At 52.7% G+C, this 23,615-nt stretch overlaps 1 protein-coding gene across 1 annotated transcript; it reads left to right on the top strand.

Moving 5' to 3' along the window:
* Positions 1 to 1,381: 1,381 nt before the first annotated feature.
* On the top strand, positions 1,382 to 23,129 carry NT5C1A (5'-nucleotidase, cytosolic IA). The gene is made up of 6 exons (XM_057529263.1): positions 1,382 to 1,589; positions 8,407 to 8,574; positions 9,041 to 9,170; positions 10,759 to 10,881; positions 13,134 to 13,318; positions 15,362 to 23,129. Exons 1-6 carry the CDS (start codon positions 1,464 to 1,466, stop codon positions 15,725 to 15,727), a joined length of 1,098 nt encoding a protein of 365 aa, XP_057385246.1. The 5' UTR covers positions 1,382 to 1,463; the 3' UTR covers positions 15,728 to 23,129.
* Positions 23,130 to 23,615: the final 486 nt, after the last annotated feature.

The following is a 23,615-nucleotide window of genomic DNA, read 5'->3' as shown; positions in this document are numbered from 1 at the left end:
CTCAAGAGGGCAAAAATGGAAGCTGCAAGGCCTCTTAAGGCTTAAGTTTAGAAATCACACAGCATCACTTCTACAGCATTCTATTAGTCAAAGCAAGTCAAAGCAAGACGCTGGGTCAACTCAGATTCAGCTCCACCTCTGGATGGGAGAAGTGTCCAAGTCACATTGCCAAAGAGCAAGCAGGATGGGAGAGAGTTTGAGGCCATCTATAGAAACAATCTACCAAGCCTGGAGAAGGACAAGTCTAAACATACTACCCCCAATCCTAAAACTTTCTGTTATGATTATTTCTCCTTTTCTCCCATGCAAGGTTTGGTTGGTTCCTCCCAGGTCATGAAGGAGGCTGGGAAGACCCCTCTATTCTGTACCCCATCCCAGTCAGACGTCCACCAGGCTAAGCCAGTATTTTCTCCCACCCACCTTTGCACACTTCTAGACACACACAGAGATGCCCCTTGTCTGCTTCCTAGCCTGTGCCTTGGAATGAGGGGCATTAATGTCTGCACCTCGGGGTCTGCACCAAGGAGGGCAATGCCCTAGAACTCCAGGATGTTGGTCCAAGACTCTTGGGTTCCTAGGCTCCTTTTCTATCCTCTTTCAATCCAGCCACTTCGTGGATTGAACTAACCAAGCTCAGCAGGTGGTACCTGGGAGTGCGCTCCCCCTGCTGGCCATCAAGGGGCCAGCAGGAACCGGGGTCCCCGGGAGTCTCCCTGGTCTGGGTCCCCCGCCAGGCCAAGGGGAGCCTGGTCTCGCCACCGACTTCAAGGGCCCCTCCGCCTTGGTGGGGAAGAGCTGCCCGGCTGGGCCCTCCACTGTGTCCCCAGCTAGGAGCAGGCTCCTGCTCGTGGAAGGAGCTGTCCATCCACCACCTCCTCCCCCTCTGCGGAATGGACTAGGGTTTGAGGGAAGAGGACGCCGCTCAGGGTCCCACTGTCCTGGCATCAGAGGGGAAAGACGGGGACTAGCTTTTGTTTTGTGGGGGCGGCTAGCTTTGCATTTTCTTCTTTGTGGATCACCACCCCAGAGGAAAAAAGTTGGCAGGCCTCCCCTTCTCTCGGTGCCGAATAGCTCCTGCGAAGAACACGATCCCCGCAATCCCGAACCCGCAGCAGCCCGCAGGCCCGGCTTAGGCCCCCTCCTCCTGCGATCCCGAGGGTCCAACCGCCCGCCTCCCCGCCCCCCCTCCCCCCACCCGCCTCATTTCGGGGAAGGAGAGCGCAGCTGTCCTGAAATACACATCCACCAGCAACAGCAGCAACGCACCGGCTGCCGACAGGGCGAGCTGAGCACCCCAGCGGCCGGCCCCCCCCCACCCCGCCCTCCGGCCGGCCCGCACGCGCACTCTCCACCGCTGCCCGCCCCCTTCTCACCCCCGGGACGCGCCTCCCTCCCGCAGCCCAGCCCCGCCGGCTCCGCTCTCCGCAGCCGCCTTCTCCGGCTGGGCCGGGTCAGAGCCGAGCATGGAGCCTGGGGAGACCCGGGAGCCCCGCGAGCCCGGGCCGGGGGCAGAGACCGCCGCGGCCCCGCGCTGGGAGGAAGCCAAGACTTTCCACGACAACCTCGCGCCCAAGAAGAAACCCAAATCGGTAAAAGCAGGGCATGGGTATGGGGGAGGGCAGGGGGAGGGCAGGGGGAGGGTCACCGGAGAGGGGGTCGTCAGCCCTCTGGAGAGGGACCCGTGGTGCCCCTCCGAGAAGGGACGCAGCTCCTCAGCACCAGAATGCGCCAGGCCGTTGGCACGGGCTCGGGTTTATTTTTGGAGCTCTGCTCCGGTGTTTCTTTTATCTTGGGGCTCGGGTTGCACGCCAGGACCCCCCTCCCTCATGCTGTCATCAGGGCCCAGCTCCAGGCCGCGGCCCAGCCCCTCCCCTTGCGGGCAGCCTGGGGCGAGCGGACGGCATTTGTTGGCAAAGCCGGTCAGCGGCGCCTGCGGAAGCGCCCCGGGCTCAGGTAACCCGACTCTGAAAACCCGGCTCCTTGCCGTGCGCTCCGGTTTCTGCCATCTGGGCACCGGGCTCCAGACCCGAACCTCTGCGTTTAGGGTCTGAGTCAAGGTCCTGCGCCCTGGGCTCGGGGTGCCGGGTTCCCCGCGTCTTAAGAGAAGGGAGCTGCACTGGAATCTGCTCTCTGCGCTTAGGGCTCTGCGTCCCTGGTTCTGGGATCCCGACGCTGGACTCTGCTTCCCAGCTCCGGGCTCTGCTCGCCTCACAGGGGAGCCCTCGCTGGCATCGACATCTCTACGACCTCAGTGGTCGTCTCAGCCCTTGGGGATTCACACAGAGGAGGGAGCTCGTCTCCCCATTGGACAGATTCATGATGCCCTGGTTGGTCCCTGGGCCTTGCTCACTCCAGCCTCCCAGATCTCAGAGCTTGGGAAGGGGATAGAGGATCGAAGCTGACTCAGTGCATCCTCCAAAGAGCTCCAGCCTGAGACCCTTCCCGTAAGGCCCACCCTGTCAATAGTCATTCCCCCAGAGCACCTCCAGGCCTGCCCAGCAGTGGGGATTGAGAATGAATTAGACTGAGTCCCCACCTCAGGAGCTCACAGAGACCCTGGACATGGTGAGTGCTCAGGTGAGAGACCCTAGCCCTGGGAGCATAGAGGCGGGAGTGACTGCCAACTCAGGAAGTCTTTTAGAGGTGGCATTTGAGCTGATTTTAAAGCCTGACTAGGTGGACTTTCCCAGGCAGAGAGGGAAACAGGCTGGGCAAAAAGCATGACTGATGTCTTTGAAACTGAGAGGATGCAGGATCTTAAGGAGAAGAGTTGAAGTGATGCCCGAGACCCACAGAGGGCCTTGAATGCCACATTAAGGAGTCTGAACCTTATTCAGTGGGGTTAGGGGTCTTAAACCTAGGCTCCATGAAGCCCCATGTTTCAGGGGGTCTACTCACATGTGAAGCCAATTCATTTTCTTTCTTCCTCAAACTATGTTTTACACAAGTAAAAATAGGTGATAAAACTCAACTTACTCAAATGTGTTATTGGACATTTTAGCACCTTGGAGACTGCCCACATATTAACTTATGCTACAGGTTGATTATCTTTTTAGCAAACCTCAGAATAAAGCTTTTCCTGTGATCTGTTTTAATAGAAGAGTATCTTGAGATTGCTGACAATCGTTGCTGAGTCTCCTGAGGGTTGTAGTTTAAAACAGAACAAAACAAAAAAGGCTTTTACCTGGGGCTTCCCTGGTGGCGCAGTGGTTAAGAATCCACCTGCCAATGCAGGGGACATGGGTTCGAGCCCTGGCCCAGGAAGATCCCACATGCCACGGAGCAACTAAGCCCATGCGCCTCAACTAAGAGTAGCCCCCGCTTGCGCAACTAGAGAAAGCCTGCGCGCAGCAATGCAGCCTAAAATAAATTAAAAAAACAAAACACAGCAAACGTTAAAAAAAAAAAATAAAGGCTTTTACTGTTTGCAGCCACTTATTGGTGTGAATCAGGGCTTTCTCAATGCTGCGCAAAAACCAACAAACTGAAACAGAAACAAACTGACTAGATGATGAAGCTTAAATCCACACTGGTCTCCTGTATTCATTGGTTGACATTATAATAAACATATCATGAATATGTAATACATTTGAATTTGTAGTATAAATTTATACCAATAAAATATGGTACTATATGGTTTACATATTGGGGCTCCTCCCAAGAGTTCATTTGCATAAAATGTTAACCTACTTTTTAAAAAAGTATGAAAACCATTATGGAGCTATCGCAGGACTTTTCAGCAAGGGATTAACTCGGTCCATTTTCATTTTAGAAAGGTCACTCTGAGGCTGTGTTGGTGGATGGATTGGAGAGGGTGTGTCTGGTAGCAGGCAGATCCGTGAGGAGGCTGGTCTCTGCCTGGGGAGGAAGCTGGACTAATGTCACGCCCTGGGGAATGGAAAGGAGGGGTTGGACATTGGGAACTAGGGTGGTGAGTGGAGCACGTCAATCTGTTTCCTCCCCAAGCACCAAGGAACCCAGGAGCTCAGGCCCAGTCATCAGTTATGACCTCTCGGTCAGCCCCTGGCCCTCACTGTTCTCTGGGAGGCAAGGAGACTGGTGGCTTCTTGGGCCCTACTCCTTCCTGCAGAAACCCCTCCCCCGTAAAAGCTATTCTGGGGGCTTTGGGCCTCCTGGGCCCCATCAGGGCCTGGCCTAGGCTTATTCTCATCCCCAGGAGCCTGAGTGAAATATTTAACCCCCTAAGGCCTATAGGAGGCCCTCACCTCATGAGGTCAGAGGACTTCCTCAGTCCAAACCTGTTTTGTTCCTCTCTCCTCCGGCAGCCCTTCTCACTCTAAGTCCTTCTAGAAATAACAGCTTTTGGCTATGTTCCTATCTTGGGCCCAACAGGCAAAATCACTTTGGCCTCAGTGAGAGCTCCTCAGGCAGGCTGGGTGGGGCTGGACTGCCCTCCTTTATCCCTCCATTCCTGTCCCCGAAGCAGGAGTAATCAGCTGGACCCCCCAATACCACCCCCCTCCAGTGAAAGACAGGGAGAGCTGGCAGGACCTTGGCTCCCTGGAGCCCAGTGTTCCCAGGCTGAGTTCCTGGTCTGGGGTAGGGGGTCTTTCTGACCCAAGCTTCAGTCTGGCATCCGGACTTCTTTCTGATTTCTGGAGGAACTGTCTCTAGATGCACCTGACATCACGTGACAGGGTGGCCTCCCTCTGCAGCGAGGTCCAATGGGGTGTCTAAGTGCTTGGCTTCTCCCCAGCTCCGACCAGCCCCTTTCACTTGTTCCTTCAGCTCCGCCTGGAGCCCAGACAGGCTGCTTCTCTCTCCCAGCTGGGATTCCACATTTCCCGCAGCAGCTCATGCCCACTAGGCCCTTAGACTGCTCCTCACTTGTACAGAGTCAGAGCAGGCTGAGCAGGGAAGCAGGGTCCTTGCCCTGGGGCCCTCCATTCTGGGGGTAAAGAGAGCCCTGCCCTGAGAAACCTCACTCTGAGGGCATGGTGCCCCTCACCAATTCTCCCAGATCTGGGAAGGGAGGGCTGGGGTGTGGGGAGTGTCCCAGGGAAGTGCCGGAAGTAGCAGGGGTTGGGGTCTTCTGGGAGTGGTTGAGGAGGGGCATATGGGAGTAGAGTGCTGCTGTGTGGACAGAGGCCAGGCTGGAGGCCAGAGACTTGGGATCTTATCCTGGCTCTGCCTTGCCTTTGCTGGATGACCAAGAGTAATACTCTGCCCCTCTCTGGGCCTATTTCCCCATCTGTAAAAGAAGGAAGTGGAGACTCCTGGGACCAAGGCAGCTGGGATATTTTTCTTGCAGTGGCCAGAGGTGGGATGGGATGGGGTCTGGGCCGGTCAGCCGGAGGAGACCCAGAACATAGCAGTCTGGCAGGGACTGTGGGACAGAAAGTGACGAGCGAGACCTTGGCTGGCTGCCTGAGCTGGAGCAGCGGGCTTGGGAACCTGCCTGAACGAGCTGGAGGGTAGCTGGCTCTCTGTCCTTGAAGGGGTGTTGGGCCTGTCCCTGGGGCAGTAAGCCCAGGGGGCTAGGCGGTCTTAGCCCTTGCCCTGAAGGCCAGCAGGCTTCCTGGGTTTATGAGAGTGGGCCTCCCCACCCCCCCAATCATACCCTTACCATCCCTGGCCATCCCTCTATCACCCTTTTCTTTAATTTTTATCTTCCTTCCTTGAAGGCTCACGGTGGCTGAGAGGTTTGGGAGGTACCCAGCCCAAGAACATACAGACACTTGGGGGCGGTTGGCAGCTGGGAGAGTTACTGGGCTGAGCCCCAGAGGACAGGCGCCTGTCCTGCCAATGCCTTATACTCAGCCTGCTGGGCCCACACACCATCTTGGTTGGGATAAAAGTCAAATGCAAACTGAGGTCCACCTCCTGAGTTTGGGGACTCTGGTCTTCTATTCCTATCTTGAGGTTCTAAATCTTCATTAGCCACTAGCCATTTTTGGCTACTTAAATTTAAATTGATTAAACTTAAAATTCAATACAATTAAAGATTCAGTTCCTCTGTCTCACTGGCCATATTTCAAGTGGCTCCCTAGCCACATGCAGCCACACGGAGAGCACTGGACATTTCCATTATCACAGAAAGGTCTATTGGACAGTGCTCTTCTAAAGCATGCACAAATCTCCGCCTTGGGGGTAGATCATAAGCTCCATGGGGGCAGGGATCACAACTGTATGATCCCTGCCATGTCCCCAGCACAGTGCCTGTCACATGGTCATCACTCAATGCTGTCAACTGATTGGGACCCAGGCTTAACTCCAGAGAGAAGAAATGGGATTGAGTGCATGACCTGCAGGGCTATAAGGAGCAGGCCAGAATGCAAGGTTCATTTATGAGTCTTGCCCCCAACTTGAGTCCCTGTTTCCTCATCTGTAAAGTGGGAATCATAGTCCCAGGATTGCTCAAGTCACAAAGATGTGGTGGGACTCTCTGGGTGTCTGTGAGTTCCTTGGGGACCCCAGGGATTATGAAGGGTCCAGCTGCTGCCTGTGGTGGCATTCCTCTCTCCCCATTCTGCTGGAGGTGCCGAAGGAGTTCTGAGGCCCTCCCGGGCCCCTGAAAGAAGGCCTTCTGCAATCTAGCACCTGCCTACTCTTCTGGGCTCAACTACACTCTGCTCCCATGCACAGAGCTCTGCTCACCTTTGTGAAGGCACGGCGTATGTGCACACCTCCTCGTGCCTTCCTTCACCCCACTCCTCCTTCAAAGCTTTGCTGAAATGCCTCCTGTCCTATGACAACTTCCTCTGAACACTTGTCATCGAGACTTTGCTTTCACCTGGTTCTAGCACTCATTTCAGTCCCCTTTGCATCTCCTTCTTTCTCCCCTACCAGCCTGTGACTCTGAGGGCAGGAGCCAAATCTCTACCAGTATCATTACCAGACAGAGCCCAGGTGCTTGGCACAAAGAACCAGTAAATGTTTGTCAAATTTGCATCAACCGAAACAATATTCTCTGAGCATCTACTATATTTCAAGCAACTTGAACAGATGAGGGCACTGCGCTGGAGTTTCTAGTTCATGTTAAATTTGGCATGGCAAATACTGTCTCTCATTAAACTATATGGCTTAAAAGTTCAGAGACATTAAATATTTACTGAGCACCTACTATGTGCTAAGCACAGTTCTGAGCACTAGAGATACTATAAATGAACAGCATAGTCCCGGTTCCTGCTCCCTGAGAACTTAAGCATGGTTCCTACTTCTAGAGCTCTGTCTAGAAATAGAAATAGTTAAATAAGTAATTATAATTTAGTGTTAAATTTTACCAAAAAGGAAATCCTTAGGAGAGGTAGCAAGCCCATGACTAGAGGTAGGGGAAGGCTTCCTAGAGGTGACTTGTAGTTTGAGACTTGAAGGTTGGATAGAAGTCAGCTGGAAGGGCAATCAGGGAAAGAGCACATCAGGCAGAGGAAACATCATGTGCGAAGGCTCAGAGAAGGTAGCGGGGAGGTGTGCTCAGACATGAGAAAGGTCAGATTGAGCAAAACGGGGTAATAGGAAGGTGACAGTGGAGACAGAGGTAGGGTCTGTCATGAAGGGCTTCCTACTCCATATTGAAGGCTGCCGATCAGAATGTGAGAAGAGTGGGTACCACTGAAGGGGGAAGCAGGGCATGATCAGATCTGAATCTGGGAACAATCCCCTGACAACAGTATGGACCACATATTGGATGGAATGAGAGATGGTGATGGGCCAGACCATGGTAGGGAAGACAGAAAGAAGTGAATGGATTCTAGTAGAGTTGGCATGTTTTGGTGACTGATTGATGGGGGAAGGGGGTGGAGGAAGAGGGAAGACTTGCGGTTGACTTCCAGGCTTCTGGTCTAGGTGATGAGTGGTTGGTGGTGCCAAGCATTGAGATGAGGAAAGCGGGGAGGGGACCAGGTTTGGGGGTGCAGAGAATGCTGGGAATTCAGCCTTGGGCGTGATGAGTTTAAGTGTCTATTAGTCAACTGGGGCAGTTAGATATATGAGTCTGGAGCTCAGGAGAAAGATTTGGGCTGGAGATAGATGTTCTTATATAATTGTCATGTTTCTGGGCACCACTTCTTCCTAAGGGCATGTAGCTCCCATTTTGTGATGGAAACCATGTGGAGACCGTCTTGAGCATCTGTCATACTTTGGCTGCATACACTGTATTCATTTTTCTGTCAAGTCCAGATAGCTGGCTAGATTGCAGACTCCCTGAGGGCATGTGCCTCCCATCCGATTGTCCTCCTCCGTGGGGAGCCATCAACTCCCTCAGTCCCCAGTTGGGTCCTGCACAGAAGGGGTCCTGATCTAGGTCTGCCTCTGCCCAAGGCTGAGCTCCTTAGGGCAGAGGCTGGACCTGTGTCTTCTCCCTGTCCCCAGTCCCCGGAGGGGCTGACACATGAGACCTTCCGCAAGAGAATCTGAGAGTCAGCCCCTTCTCCTGCACCCCTGCAGCCCAAGCCTCAGAATGCAGTCACCATTGCCGTGTCTTCCCGAGCCCTGTTCCGCATGGACGAGGAGCAGCGGATCTACACAGAGCAGGGTGTGGAGGAGTACGTGCGCTACCAGCTGGAACACGAGAACGAGCCCTTCAGCCCTGGGCCGGCCTTCCCCTTTGTGAAGGTGAGGGGCAGTTCCACCACTGGCCGTACAGTGCCTTCATGGGCATTAGAGAAAAGCACTCCCATGGGTGTATGAGTAAGGAAAAGGGGTCCTCTCTGGGCAGATGCCACCACACAGGAGCTTAGTTTGGCAAGGGGACAGCCATTGTGGGAAGAAGAGGCCACCCCATCCTCTGGACTAACGCAACCCCACTCCAGGTGACCAGCTTAGTGCGTGGAACCTGAGCTGGATTTCGACCCCCACTCACCCTTTTAGTGAGGCACCCCTGGGCAATAATCAACCCGCACAATGGCAGAGACTAGGAGGAGATAGCCCGCGTCCACCGGTCTCACCCCGAGCCTGGCCCCTGACCTCCCCTCTCCTCCCCGTGTTGGATCCCAACTCACCCCTCCTCCCCAACCCTGGCTACCAACTCCAGGCACCAGTCCCTGGGGGTCTGAGCCCGAGGGTCCCCTCTCCCATCCAGGCTCTGGAGGCTGTGAACAGGCGTCTGCGGGAGCTGTACCCTGAGAGCGAGGACGTCTTCGACATCGTCCTCGTGACCAACAACCACGCTCAGGTGGGCGTCCGTCTCATCAACAGCATCAACCACTATGGTGAGCATGAGGGCTTTGGCCATGACCGACCCCTACTGGACACCCGGGGTTGGGGTCACAACTCTGCAGGGTGCAGGTAAACCCACTGGAACCTCGAGCTCAGAGGGGTGCTGGTAAACAGGCCCTTTCAAGAAACAAAACAAACCCCCAAAACCCTGCTTGTGTAGCATTGCCATATTCAGGGTGTAAATATTCCCACCATGGCTGATGTCAAGCTACCAATAGTTGAACAATCTAACTGGCTCCAAAAGTCCCTGGATGTTTAACATTTGGCTCTTGCAAGCTGGTACAAGCCGGCTCCAGCACATCGCTGCACAGGCCCCACTCTCTATGTGATTGGGCAGGGCACTTGCTGCCCCTGTGCCTCAGTTTCTCTCTCTGCAAGAGGGCTGACAGGCCTTAAAGTCTGCTGGCGGAAGCAGGTGCAGTCATCAGAGTGAAGGGACTTTGTGTCTTAGTCCAAACTCTTGATTGAAAGTAATAGACCCTCCAGAGCCAGCCTAAGCTGAAGAAAATGATTTTTTTTTTTTTTTTTTTGGCTGTGCTGCATGGCATGCGGGATCTTAGTTCCCTGACCAGGGATTGAACCTGTGCCCCCTGCATGGAAGCGTGGAGTCTTAACCACTAGACTGCCAGGAAATTCCCGAAAATGATTTCTTATTAGGTTACAGGTGTGCCTCTTGGAACCACAGGGAAGGAAGTGAAATTGGGCCCACAAAGGCCTGAATCCAAGTACTGGAAATCTCTCCAGGGTTTTTTTTTCTCTCTGGACCACATGAGCCCTTATTTCTGCTTCTCTCAGCAAATCTGTTCCTTTTTTTTTTCTTTTTTTTCTGTCTCTTTTTCTCTTTCCTCAAACTAGGTTTCTCTGCTTTTCATGAATATGGCCAAAATTTACAAGTTTACAAGTCCTTGTTTTCAGCAACCAAGAGAAGCCAGTTGGCATTTTTCAATCCTAATTTCAAATTGTTAGGAGCAAGGGTGATATTCAAAATATTTAACCACCTTGTGACATAAGTACCGAGGAATCAGGACAGACACCACCTATGGTACTGGGGCAGAGTCCTGAAGGACCCCTACCATGCCCTTCCACTGTGGACCCTCCTGTGTGAGGGGCTGGGGTAGTGATGGGGTAACTCAGTGGGCTCAGAGCAGCAGCCATTTATCAACAAGCAAAGTTTTACAACCTGCACAGACATAGGTACTAGGTGACTCTCAGCCCAGGCTGGGAGGGAATCTAATTGGCCCAGCTTGAGTCAGGTGCCTACCCCTATCCAGTCAGCTATGACCAGGTGGGACCACGAGCCACAAGGCTGGGACCTACCTTTTGTAGTACTGTGATCCCCTGACAAGGGGATATTACTGCGAGCCAGGCAACCCCTCCAGAGATGTGATCATCCCCATTTCATGGTTGAAGAATGGAGGATCTCAGAGAGGGAGAACGCTGGCCTAAAATCACTCAGAGACTCACTCTGCTGCCCCACCACCACTCAGAACCAAGATGGCGTCCACTGAACACGGAGGGACCACTCTGAGGTCCTGAGGGTTGACCCAGGCATCACTTGGGTACTCTCTATCTCCTCTCCAGACCTGTCCATTGAGAGGTTCTGCATGACAGGCGGGAACAGCCCCATCTGCTACCTCAAGGCCTATCACACCAATCTCTATTTGTCGGCTGATGCAGAAAAAGTGCAGGAAGCCATCGATGAAGGTGAGTCAAACTGGGGAAGGAGAGCGTGGGGAGTCTGGCTAAGGGGTCTTAGAGATAGGAAGCCTGGTCCCAAAGCTCTGAGCAGGCACTAGGGGTTGCCATGGTAACTGGAAGGGGAGTACCTTCCTTAATTCCTATGACCTGTCCTGTAAACTCTGAGAACAAGGCCTCACCTATTTCACTTATTGGCCATCTATTCCACTGTCCCACCTCCTGCCCTACCATGTTAAGGATGCTTTTACTCATCAGCATCACCCAGCCTTCCGTTTCCATGGGAACCCTCCTTACAGTCCAGAAAGCTACTCCCTTCCAAGAATCTTCCAGGTCAGTAGGAGTTCTAATTCCTGTGTGACCATGGGCAGCCTCTGTCCTTCTCTGGGCCAATGAGGGGGGAAATCAGTACCTAGTCCATCCTGAGCAGTAGAGTCTGGGAAATGGGCAGCATTCCAGCAGCTGGGCCGGCCAGTGCTGAGGTGAGGTTAGAGACACGGCTGCAAGTGCTGACAAAGAGAATTTCCCTCCACGTGTCTCTTTCAAGGGGCAGTTCTGGGGATGGTATCCAGTCTCCTGACAAGGTGTGTTTCCCTATTGTTCATGGAAGAAGACAGGCTCACAGGGGAGGAAGGACTGCCCCACTGCCTGAGACGGCTCCTCAGGCTGAACGCTACTGTTTTTTATTTATTTTGACATTTTATTGGAGTATAGTTGATTTACAATGTTGTGTTAGTTTCAGGTGTACAGGAAAGTGATTCAGTTATACATATATACATTCATTCTTTTTCAGATTCTTTTCTCATATAGGTTATCACAGAATATTGAGTAGAGTTCCCTGTGCTATACAGTAGGTCCTTGTTGGTTATCTATCTTATATATAGTAGTGTGTGTATGTTAATCCCAAGCTCCTGATTTATCCTTCCCCCCGGTGTTTCCCCTTTGGTAACCATAAGTTTGTTTATCAACCAACGATATGTTTACTTTCCTCTTCCTCTTTCATGCTGTCTCCTGCCTGGAAGCCTGGCCTCTCTCCCGCTGATGCCTCACTCCCCTGTGCTGCTTGGGGTTCCAAGAGACTTTCTTTAACCAGGAAGCGGAAGCCATTTCCCTAGACAGATGTCACTCCCTCTGGTTGGGGTCTTGGCATGGGTCCACATGTGTGCCTCTGTATGTCTATAATTTAAGCCCAGGCTAGGGAGCAGGGGATGGTCAGGAGGCAGGCCTTCCCCAGGTCCGGTGGTTCTGGTTCATCTTGCTTCCAGCACTGGCAAAGCTGAGAAGGTGCCTGGCCTGATGTCCAGGGCCTGGGCCTACTTACACATCCTCAGGCTAGTGAAGTTGTGGGGAGGCTGGCATTGCTCTTTCCTCCCAAAGCTCTGCCTCTGTCCAGGCCTGCGACCCTAGATTCCCAAAGAGCAGGGCTGACATGGCCTTTGGAGAGGTGAAGAATCGGGGTTGCGCTGAGCCCACTGCCTGGGTCTCCAGCCTCCTGGTACTGCTTTTTGTTGTCCAGTGAGCTCTAGTTGGAGCCAGGGCTCCCAACAGGCATACTGGGCCCTCTGGAGAAGCCCAGAGTCTGTGCCACTGTGGCGGCAGACTGAGGGGGTGCCCACACCCACCTCACCACAGACTGCAGCCTACAATCTCAGCCCCAGACAGAGCTGAGCACCCTTAATTTTATCTTGGTCCAGAGAGGGTGAGGGACTTGGCAGAATCAACAGCAAGAGAGTAACTGAGGCCCAGCCAGGGTCGGGGCTCCTTCCCAGCCCCCCTGTAGATCTACATCAGGGGCCTGTGAGGAACTCCAGGAAGGACAGTGGTGGCCTGGGGAACCCTCCCTTCCATCCAGGACTGATGTTTGTCTGGTGCATACCAGCATGAACTTACTAGATATTAAAGTATTGAAATTCCCCCATGCCGATTGATAAATAGCTCCTGCCCTGAGTCCTCTGAGTGCCCCCCTGTTCCCTGGGACACCTCCCAGACCTTCCCTCAAAGCAGCAACTAAAAGGGAAACCCTGGCATAGGCTGGGGCCTTCAGAGCCCTACTCAGAGCAAAAGCCACTATCCATTCTTACTGGCCTGTTTTGAAATATTCTGAATATTAGCCCTCGTTAGCCGGCCCCTGAGTCCTAGGTGAGGCAAGCAGGGCAAGGAGAGCCTGAGATAGCCCCCTCCTGGCCCCCAGGCAGCTGAGGCGGGTGTCGGGGCCCTATTACCTAGACGAAGGCAGACAATGCTTGCCTTTCTCTGCCCAGGGATCGCAGCCGCCACCATCTTCAGCCCCAGCAGGGACGTGGCTGTATCCCAGAGTCAGCTGCGGGTGGCCTTCGATGGGGATGCTGTGCTCTTCTCAGATGAGTCGGAACGCATCGTGAAGGCCCACGGGCTGGACAGGTTCTTCGAGCATGAGAAGGCCCACGAGAACAAACCTTTGGCCCAGGTGCTCCACACACTCCCCGGAACCCTTGGGTGGAGCAAGGAAGCTCCCCAGAACCTGCCCTTGGCTGGAACCTCCAGCCCAGAACCAAACCCCAAGCTCAGCCCAGAATCCAGCCAGCTCCCCTCCCTAGGCCTCCAGCCTTCCTCCCTCTCACCTGACCCCTGGGTCCCCTCAGTGAGTTTCTACCTCTTCTTTGAGCTCCCATCTCTCTCACTGCATTCCCATCCCCCCTTTGAAGCCCACATTCTCTCTCTAAGCCCCTCTCTGAAGCCCCTACCTCTTCTTTGCAGCTCCGTTATGAGGTCTCCATCCCCACTGCTTCTCGGCCTTTTGGCTAAAATCAAGTGTAGGTCTCTATCCCCTTCCTGAAACCCCCATCCTCCCTCTAAGCTTCCAGCTCCTCTCTGAAGCCTCCATCCTCTTTCTGAGGTCTCCATCCCATCTCTAAAGTCCCCATCCCACTCTGAAGGCCTCATGCTCTCTCTCTGAAGCTGCCATCCTCTCTCTGGAACACTTGTCCCCTCTGAGAGATTCCCCCACCCCTCTGAGAGGGATCCCATCCTCCCAAGAAGTCCCTGCTTCCCTCACTGGAGGAAAGGAAGAGCTGGGCTGGCGCCCTTCATTGGGGCAAGGAGATCCAGCTAGTGTGGGGTCTGGGCAGCCCATCTGCTTTGGGCCACACCAGCCCTTCACACCTCCTGCCATCCATCCTTTGGCCAGGGGCTCAGAGACCCTCACTCACCCTTAAACTGCTCAGAGTCTCACTGAGAGCAGAATACGCCCTAGAGCTGGTGGAAATTCCCTGGGGTTGGAGCGACTGGGATTCTCCAGCCCTCCAGGGAGCTCCTATCTGTGCTTTTAACAAAAATCTGGGTGCTCAATAACCCCAAAGCCTCTCTCTCCAAGAGCTCAGCAGGCTTCAGCTATGACTCCAGAGTATTCATTTCACTTTCTCTCTTGTTGGTTCCCTCTGAAATCCTTGGGAATCCAGAGCGGGACAGTTTTTCCACTAAGTGGTAGGCAGAGCCCCAGGAGACCACTGCTTGCCCCAGGTCACCCACCAAGTGAGGGGTCTCCAAGATTAGAAACCCACCGTTCCTGATTTCCAGCTGCGTTACAGTTTTCTTCTTCATCATCCTCTGGTTCTTTATTCACATCTCCTCATGAAGCTTCATTGCTCCAGGCACTGTGAAGAATAAACCCTTCCCCTGACCCTACAGAGCTGGAGCACAACACCCTGAGCCACTCGCCTGCCCCAGGGGCAGGGTTGACATTGGGCAGTGACACATTGGTCTGTCTGTCCCAGCTAGAGTCCATTCTGATTGAAGGGTGCCCATGCCATAGTTACTAAATATTCTTTTTTTTTTTTAGGAATTCCTTTTTTTAAAAAAATTATTTACTTATTTTTGTTCATTTATTTTTGGCTGTGTTGGGTCTTCGTTTCTGTGTGAGGGCTTTCTCTAGTTGCGGCGAGCGGGGGCCACTCTTCATCGCGGTGCGCGGGCCTCTCACTATCGCGGCCTCTCCTGTTGCGGAGCACAAGCTCCAGACGCGCAGGCTCAGTAGTTGTGGCTCATGGGCCTAGTTGCTCCGTGGCATGTGGGATCTTCCCAGACCAGGGCTCGAACCCGTGTCCCCTGCATTGGCAGGCAGATTCTCAACCACTGCGCCACCAGGGAAGCCCACTAAATATTCTTAATATCCTCCCTGCTGATGAGCACAAAGGCCACACTTAACGGAGTTGCAGGGCAGACACCCATGTACCTGGTGGGCTGCTATAGTCACAGCCCTGGTATAGTTTTTCTGACGCAGACATCCCCAATCACAGCAGTATGGACACCTAGACTGCCATAGGGACCTACAGTCCAGTTGATGCATGCAGTGGCCCGAGCAGGCATAGCAGAACTGAGAGATTTAGAGATCCTGAGAAGCTTTCCCACCCCAAACAGCAAGATCCTAGTGTTATAGGTAGGAGCCCAGCAGGGGAGGGGGCAAGTGTCTGGGAGAGGGGTGAGCTCACAGTGTTCCTTTGCCTTCTCATAGGGCCCCTTAAAGGGTTTTCTGGAGGCTCTGGGTAGGCTGCAGAAGAAGTTCTACTCCAAGGGCCTGCGGCTGGAGTGTCCAATCCGCACCTACTTGGTGACGGCACGCAGTGCAGCCAGTTCTGGAGCCCGAGCTCTCAAGACCCTGCGCACCTGGGGCCTGGAGACGGATGAGGCCCTGTTCCTTGCGGGAGCACCCAAGGGCCCCCTCCTGGAGAAGATCCGCCCACATATCTTCTTTGATGACCAGATGTTCCACGTGGCTGGGGCTCAGGAGATGGGCACAGTGGCCGCCCACGTGCCTTACGGTGTGGCGCAGACACCCCGGCGGACCACACCCACGAAGCAAGCCACCTCTGCACTGTAGCTGAACCACCAGCTTTGCTGACCCACATTGCTCCAGGCATGGCTCCATGTCATACACGTCGCCCAATGGACCCTTCTAGTTCCTCACCTCTCTGCCCTTCTGCATGTCCGCCCTCATCCCTATGAGTGAGGTACTTGTAGGAAATTATGCAGACTGGTCCGGCATTCTCACCAGCTCCCCTTCTGGGCAAACACTGTGCCATGATCCTGGCTCAGAAAGTAAGACTGTGCAGAAAAGCTGGGTTTCAGGGGGAAGTTGATGGGACTAAGGGTGAGAGGGTCAGAGCAGCAGGGTGCCTCAAAAGGGGCTTATGAAACTAGCTCAGTGTAGTACAAAGAACACTGCTTTGAGAGAGATGGGATCTGGCTTCTAAGCTTTGTCCAGGCATTGTCCATGTCTTTAAGTTCCCTTGCAAGGGACTCTAGGATGAGGTGACTTCCCCCTGTGGTGCACTGGTGAACTCTCCATCCTTGCAGGAGCCCCTGCAGCCCCTTTGTCACCACTTCCAAGGGAGAACTCTCACTGCTTGATGAGTCAGTTTCCCCATCATTTAGGGGGTTTTCAAACTCTCCTTTAGCTAAAAAGGCTTGGTTTTATAAGATTGCCCTCTTTGAAGGAAGGATTCTGAGCCAGGGCTTCTCCTGATATATATGGCACCTTCATACAAATTATAGAAGGATGCCGTCTCTAGAATGAATTGTGAAAAGACTGCCCTTCCTCTGGGCTGACCCGGACCACGCTGGGGCACACAGCTTGGTTAGCAGGCTATAGGCTGGATTTTGGCCCCTACCGGCTCCTCAGCCCAGAGGCCTTTGTCAAATGGGCAAGGCACACAATCATCCACAGCAACCATCCCTATAATTTTACACGTTTGAAAACCACTGGATGAGATGACCTGTCTACTTCCTGCGATGCCTTAATCTGAGTCATCAAGGGTCAGCTGCCAGGTGCAGGGTTTGTGGAAGGAGGGAGGGAGTGAATTTAACCTGCATGCAGACTCTCCTCCTGCCAGCAGGGGGCACTGCAGGCTCTCCCTGGGAAGGCGCTTTACTAGACCTGCTCAGTGCTTCCTTCACTTTTGCTTTTTAGCCAAAGTTAATTTGTTCCTGCCTATCAACCCCCTCACCTCAACCCTCACTCCCTCAATGACTGTGTCCTACTCTGCTTGCCAAGCAGCCCTGCTGGGTGGAAGAGGTGGAGAATTGGTGTTTATTGTTGTGAGCTCAAATGCAAGGGGAGAAACCTTAGGGGCTGAAGTGGGAGGTGGTTCAGGCTGAGCCCAAGGGAAGGCCTGCCTGGAGTGATATAGGAAGTGTGGGGAGGTCAGGTCTGATGCAGTGACTGGTTAGAGAGGAAGGAGCTGCAATGTGCATTAGCAAGATTCTCCAGCTATGGGATTGTGATTGGAGGTAGCGAGCTCTTCGTCACTAGGATGCTGTCAAAGGGACTCCAGGATGAGGTGACCTCCCCCTGCGGTGCACTGGTGAACTCTCCATCCTTGCAGGAGCCCCTGCAGCCTCTTTGTCACCACTTCCAGGGAAGAACTCTCACTGCTTGATGAGTCAGCCTCCTCCTTTGCTGACCAGCTTGGCTTTCTCCAGAGAGAGGGTGGGACCTCCAAAGGCTGGTCCCTCAGGAAGACCCAGAAGGGGTGAGGAGATGTCAGTGGTGGGGACTGATTGCCCAGCCTCCCGGGCGAATCCCAGCTGAGAGCAATCACTTTATGAAGAAAGCCAAAGGTATCATCGGAGGTGTGTGCAGGGGAGCTGGAACACTTCTGGGGGCAGGAAAAGGGGTGACAGGCCACGTGGGGCCTGACCTTTATCCTTTGGAGGACTCAGCCCAGTGTCTGAATGGGCACAGGTTCTGGGCAGTGGAGGGCAGGATCGTAATGTCAGAAAGATAACGCAGGAGGGAGAACGAAGTCAGAAGACTGAGGTGGTTCTGGAAATGAGCAACAGTTTGGGTGAGAAGAGAGTCCTGGGCTGGGCTTGTCCTGTCAGTGCTGGAGCGGCTGAGAGGCTGGCCGTGGGGAGGAAGGGCAAGGCTGTGCTGAGTGGCTGGGCACCGCCAGGGGACGGGCAGGTGACGAGGATGTCCTTGCACAGGGTCATCCCATCAACAGCCAGGATCCTTCTGGCCAACAGAGGAGGCCTCAGGGCAGAGGATCTGGTTTGGAACTCTTTCCTCTGCCAAAGCTCCCAGCCCAGACAGAGATACTGTGAGACCTAAGGACAGCCTCCAGGAAACCAAAAGGAAGTGAGAGAAGGAACTCAACCCCAGTCACTCTTGATCTTGGCCGAACCACACAAAGACCTGCTTCTCCTTCCTCTTGGGTCAGAATCACCCCTTGGGTGAGCCTCCAGGGCTCACAGAGCCAGCTGGTAGCCATGAGAAGCCTGCAAGGCTGAGCACAGCTGAGGCTCACTGCATGGCACTAGGCTGTGTGACCAGGGTGGACACATGCTCTGCGAGGGCAGCACCAGATGTCACCTAATTAAGATGCACCGAGGGATGCTGAGACCAAGAGGTCCTGCCCCCAGGGCCTCGCGATAAACACCCCTGATTCTTCCAGGTCTCTCAGGAACCAGGAAAACGTGATGTGGGAAGCAGCAAGATAAGGCGCCATAAAAGCTGTGTATTTCACTGGAGCACTGTTAATAGACTTGGACAGCCCTCAGCGATGAGAGACACCAGGGTCCAAATTCTATTATTGAAACCATAAATGAGCATTTCAGGCCTGGAAAAAAGCTTTCAGTGTCTGGAATAAAAGGCCAGAAGTCCTGGGGGCAGGCTTAGACAGCTGCCAGACACACCTTCTGATTGTTTCAAGTGATGAGGAGGCGTCCTGGGGAAAAGAACATCGTTTATTGTATCAGCAGGCAAATTAAAAAGCCATGCGAGCACCAAAGCCCCAGGCCCAGCCATGGACCGCAGCACTGGGCCAGAAGAGCCACAGCTCCTGACATGCAGAACCCCTGGAGCCCAAAGCATGGTACCCCAACAGCGCCTGCAGAGCACGTCCCAGGCAATTCTTGCCAGCCAAGTCCCAGACCCAATGGAAACTGCCACTTAGAAAAACAGAAGCCCTGTTACTATGCACTGAGATTGCCAAGGTCGCTGCAAAATAGCCCTCTCCGCTTTCTGAGAGCCCAATCAGAATGATGGGGATGTAGCAGAAGGAGTTGAAACCAGCAAGAAGTGTAAATCCAAGCTGGATCCAGCATTATAATGATACTCAACTGGTGTGCACCAGCAGCTAAACTAGTGAGTAAAATATTGAAATGCCTCCATAACAGTTGTAAATAGCGCTGGCCTGAGCCTCTGACTTCCCCCTCCCCATGGACTCAGCTGCCCTGGCCCCTTCGTCTTCCCACGATCCAGCAAAAAGGGGGTCCGGGAGTCTGTGCCAGCATGATGGCCACTGTCCACTCTGTTTGGGGGTCCCCTGGCCATGCTGGCTTGGAGAGGTTAAGTAAGTTGCCCAAAGTCACACAGCTGGTAAGTGGCAATGGGAGGACTCGAGCTCATGTCTGTCTGATGCTGGGACTCAGGCCCTTGACTCTTTTGCCATACGGCCCATATGTGCATAGACGAAGCAAGAGAAGCTTCATAGCAATGGCGTTCCCTTGACAGTCTGTTAACATGTTGACCCCCTGCATGTTAAGATACTATAATAGACTTGAGAGGGTACATCTTTGTTATAGCTTTCTAAATAGCTAAGAGGAATTTAGACTAGGGCCAAACATTTGCAGATCTTCTAAAGCACCTCCAGACAACCCCAAGTTCTGTGGAACCCGGTTCTTATTGGGCTAATGCTGGGTTTGGCAAACGCAGCTCCTTGGCCAAATATAGCCCACCACGTTTTTGCAAAGAAACTTTTATTGGAATACAGTCATGCCCATTTGTTTACATCTGTCTTCAGCTTTCAAACTATAGCAATGGAGTTGAATTGTTTCAATAGAGACCAAGGAGCTGAAAATACTGGGTCAGCCAGAAAGTTCGTCCGGGTTTTTCAGTTCCAGCCTACAAAAAACCCGAATGAACTTTTTGGCCGACCCAATATTTCTCTGGCTGTTTGCAGAAAGAGTTTGCTGACCCCTGGGTTAAGGCAAACATCCCTGGCCCGCTCCTCTGTGGGAGAGTCCAGCTTACATCCACCTAAGCATTCGGAGGTAGAGGCTGGCTCGTTTGCAGAGGGGGCAGCACGAGACGTCTCTGTGCCCATCTGCAGGCATTGTCAGGGATGGCAGGCACTAGCTGAGAACCTTGATGCTAAACCCAGCAGACCCTTGGCATCTGAGGATTGAAGATTTCAAAGTTTGACCATTTTCAAATGACCCATGGCCTGTTGTGATTTGGAATGTTGATGCACACATTTGATTTTAGTGTGCTCTCCCAAGCTGCTGGGTGAGGGGCAGGGAGCGGGGCCCCTGGCTAGGGCTGAGCCCAGCTGTCTGGCCTCTGCTCAGCACGGCTATGTTGTTCTCAGCTCATCATTGCCTTTGAGGGGCATCTTGAGAAGTAGTAAGTGCTGGTAGATGGATGGGCCTTAGGTAAATATTAATTTTGGATAAAGTGAAGTGCCCCACGTTGACTTAAGGACACAGATCTAACAAGTCATCCATATGCTCTCTGTGGAAGCAAGAACAAGCTCTTCACGAAGACGGTCCCAGTGAGGACTTCAGCTGGCTCAGAAGTTACTGATCAAGTGAGAGATAAAACTCCAGTGAAAGTTGGAATGACAGTTTTCTTGTGGTATTAGGGAGTGAGCAACAAACACGCATACCCTTATGATGGAATAGTGAATCAGGAGGAATCTGCCAATGTAGGGAATGGCAAGTGTAGAAGTGGTCCTACCTACCGCCATGGTTGCTGGCATTGTTCCATCAGGATACTCTTCTACGCTAAGCCCAGACTTGACCTCGGAATCCTTCTCAACCCAGCATTCCAGGCAGCTACTACCAGTGGGTTGGAGTTGGCATGAAAGATGAAAAACCTATGTTGCCATCCCTATTGGTGTTGGATACTGCTTTCCAGGGGGGAGTGCAAGGCCCTGAATGTTCATTCCCCAATGTTGTGCTGCAACTCTGAGGATGCCAGGGTCTCACCCCACTCAGGCAGAACACAAAAAGGAGGAAGAATGGCATCCTGTGTTGGTGGCTTCCTTAGTAGAGGTGCCTGAGAAGCAGTGTCCCAGGTTTCATGGTCTTCAAGCAAAGTACAATACGGCTGGCAACTTTTCAGTTACCCCTCCTACCAGTAGGTGGCACTGCAGGCCAACACTCCGCTGCTGGCCATAGTTAATGGTTTTCTTCCCTGGTTACTTTTCTCTCCTTCCATGTTACTTGGTGCTGTGCTGGACTCCCGCAAGTAGCTTAGCCAAAAAGGACTTTAGGTGCTGCTAAACATAACTGTGTGATGAGCTGACAGCTCTTACCAACAGCCACTGTGATTGCATGTATTGACACACTCATATGAGTGTGTGCAACAGGATTAAAACTGCATGTATGCATGCTTTTTTGGGTGTATGTAATGGGGCAGATATCTCTGCTGACGACTGTGTGTGTGTGTGTGTGTGTGTGTATACAAGTTGGTTATCTCTGCTAACTAAGGGTCCTGGACCCCACATACTGATGGCCAGCCCTGCTTCCTGGGACTAGTTCTGGCTCTTCCTATCATCTCATGGGCATTTGCACATATGCAGTGCGGGGCTCTCTGAGGCCCTTATCTATCTCTCCAGCTTCTAGACTCTGGCCAACAAGGTCTTGGCTCCTAACCCTCTGCCTCCCCCGCCCTTATCCCTGCAGCCTTGGGGACAAAGTGGTAGAATCACTTTTGGCTGCACCTGCCTCACCATCTACATTTATTTCTTCCCTCCCCTTGACAGTCCTGAGTCCAACATGTACAGTTGGGCAGATTGTGCACTGAACAAAGGCAGATGGAACCATTCACACCATGAGTGATACCTCCTAGGCATCTATAAAAGCTGCCAACTGTACCCAGCTGCCCTGGTCATCTCATGGCCATGGCTAGGAAAGCTGCCTTCTTCCCTGCCCTCCTGCCCCAGCCCAGCCTAGGCTGGGATTCTTTCCTCTGCTTGGGTGTTCTAGTCTGGCCCAGAAGTGACTTACCCTTGGCCTTGATCAGGAAGTATCTCCCTGATGGGCCATCCCCAAGAGGCCTTTGGGTTCCATTTATGAAAATGAAATTACTTTCAGTTACTGTAAGACAAACCAAAACTCTGCAGATGGGGTCGCTGATTCCCACACTCCTGGCCTGCTGGTGAGTACGCCTTCACGGGCCAGCTGTTAAGATGGCTCTGCTATGGAATTAGGGTAGAAGCCTCAAGTCTAGGTTTATAGCTGCACCAGGTAGAAAATCGTGAGGTCGCCATAGACTGGACACCTGTGCCAGGTCACAAACTCTGATGCCTCCAAGGGCTGGGCGGGAAACATCAATGAGCGAAGAGGATTAGGCAAGGGCTGTAGCAAAATGCGGAACACATATGCTGTAGTCCGACACGGTTGCTGCCGTGTGGGAATGTGGCCTGCTGGTGCCAGATATTCCTCCCCATTTTCCAAGAGAGGCTAGAAATCTGGACTTTTAAATGTTGGCAACTGAATTCTGAATTTAGAAAACACTGTGCATGCCAGATAAACCACATCTTACAGGCCAAATCCGGCCTTTGAATTTCCATTGTGCACCCTCTGACCCAGGCCCAGTGAATGGGGTTTTTCAGAACTGAGTAATTGAGTATGAGGATATTACACTCAGACTCACAGAACTTTGGATCTTTAAGAAAACTTAAAGATAACCTAGTTCATTCCTTGTGTGTTTTAAACTGTGTACATACAAACTTTTTCATTAACAGCACACATATCCTTAAGTTCTAGTTTCTACCTAAAAGCATCTCTGTACCCCCAATTTAGCACAAGATTTAAAATGAAGTCTCTACACATAGTAGGCTTGGATCTACCTGTCAGAAGCCCTATTTTATACCATTTGCTTTATGATAGGTCTACTTCTGTCTTTTGCGAACATGGGCCGCCCTGGTCTTCCTTATAACCTAACTTCTCTGGGTTGCTTTCCATGGTAAACCTATAAGTGCCTCCTTAAACAGTTGGGCCCTGTGTTTCTTCATCTGTGGGACTTCCCTTGCCTGGGGGTGAGACTGCTCACACTTTTCCCAGCTTGGTCCCTCCGTGGTCTGCCCTCAACCTCCAAAGGCCCCAGCTCTGTCCGGCTCTGCGGCATTTACCAGCTCACACAATAAAGGATGCCACGTGCTGGTCAGTGTGGATCCCCCTCACTACTCGTGCTTGTCCCACACCTAATGTCACAGCCTGGCCTTCTGCTTCTTAAAAGCCATTCAAATAAATAGAAGACTTTTTAAAATAAACTTAGGTTGCCTTCTTGTCCCCCCTCACAATTGTATTCACAAACTGGCTTAGGGTCCCTTTAAGAAATGCCAATGGGAAGAGTGAATATATGTATATGTATAACTGATTCACTTTGCTGTATACCTGAAACTAACACTACATTGTAAATCAACTGTACTCCAATAAAAATTTTTTTAAAAAAGAAATGCCACTGGGGACGCAAGGAGTGAGCAGGCCTGGGATTGGTTCCATCCGTGGGTGCCAGTGTCTCTCCGTAGACCCTCCCCACCCACACGAAGACCACCCTGAGGGGAGATTCTGTGATGGACGGCAGCCTGAGCCCATCAGAAGGCAAGCTTCCTCCAGCAGTGCTCTTGGCGTGGACTCAACGTCCCCATCTGGAACTACCAAGGCGGAGGGGCAGGGGGATGGAGTGGGAGGAAGAAGAGGCGCTGAGAAAGCATGTGAGCTGGAGGAGGAAGGGGGTGACTCAGACTCCAGCCTCA

Source organism: Balaenoptera acutorostrata, chromosome 1, assembly GCF_949987535.1.
Source record: "Balaenoptera acutorostrata chromosome 1, mBalAcu1.1, whole genome shotgun sequence".
NCBI lineage: Eukaryota > Metazoa > Chordata > Mammalia > Artiodactyla > Balaenopteridae > Balaenoptera > Balaenoptera acutorostrata.
This window is presented reverse-complemented; position numbering and strand designations above follow the sequence as displayed.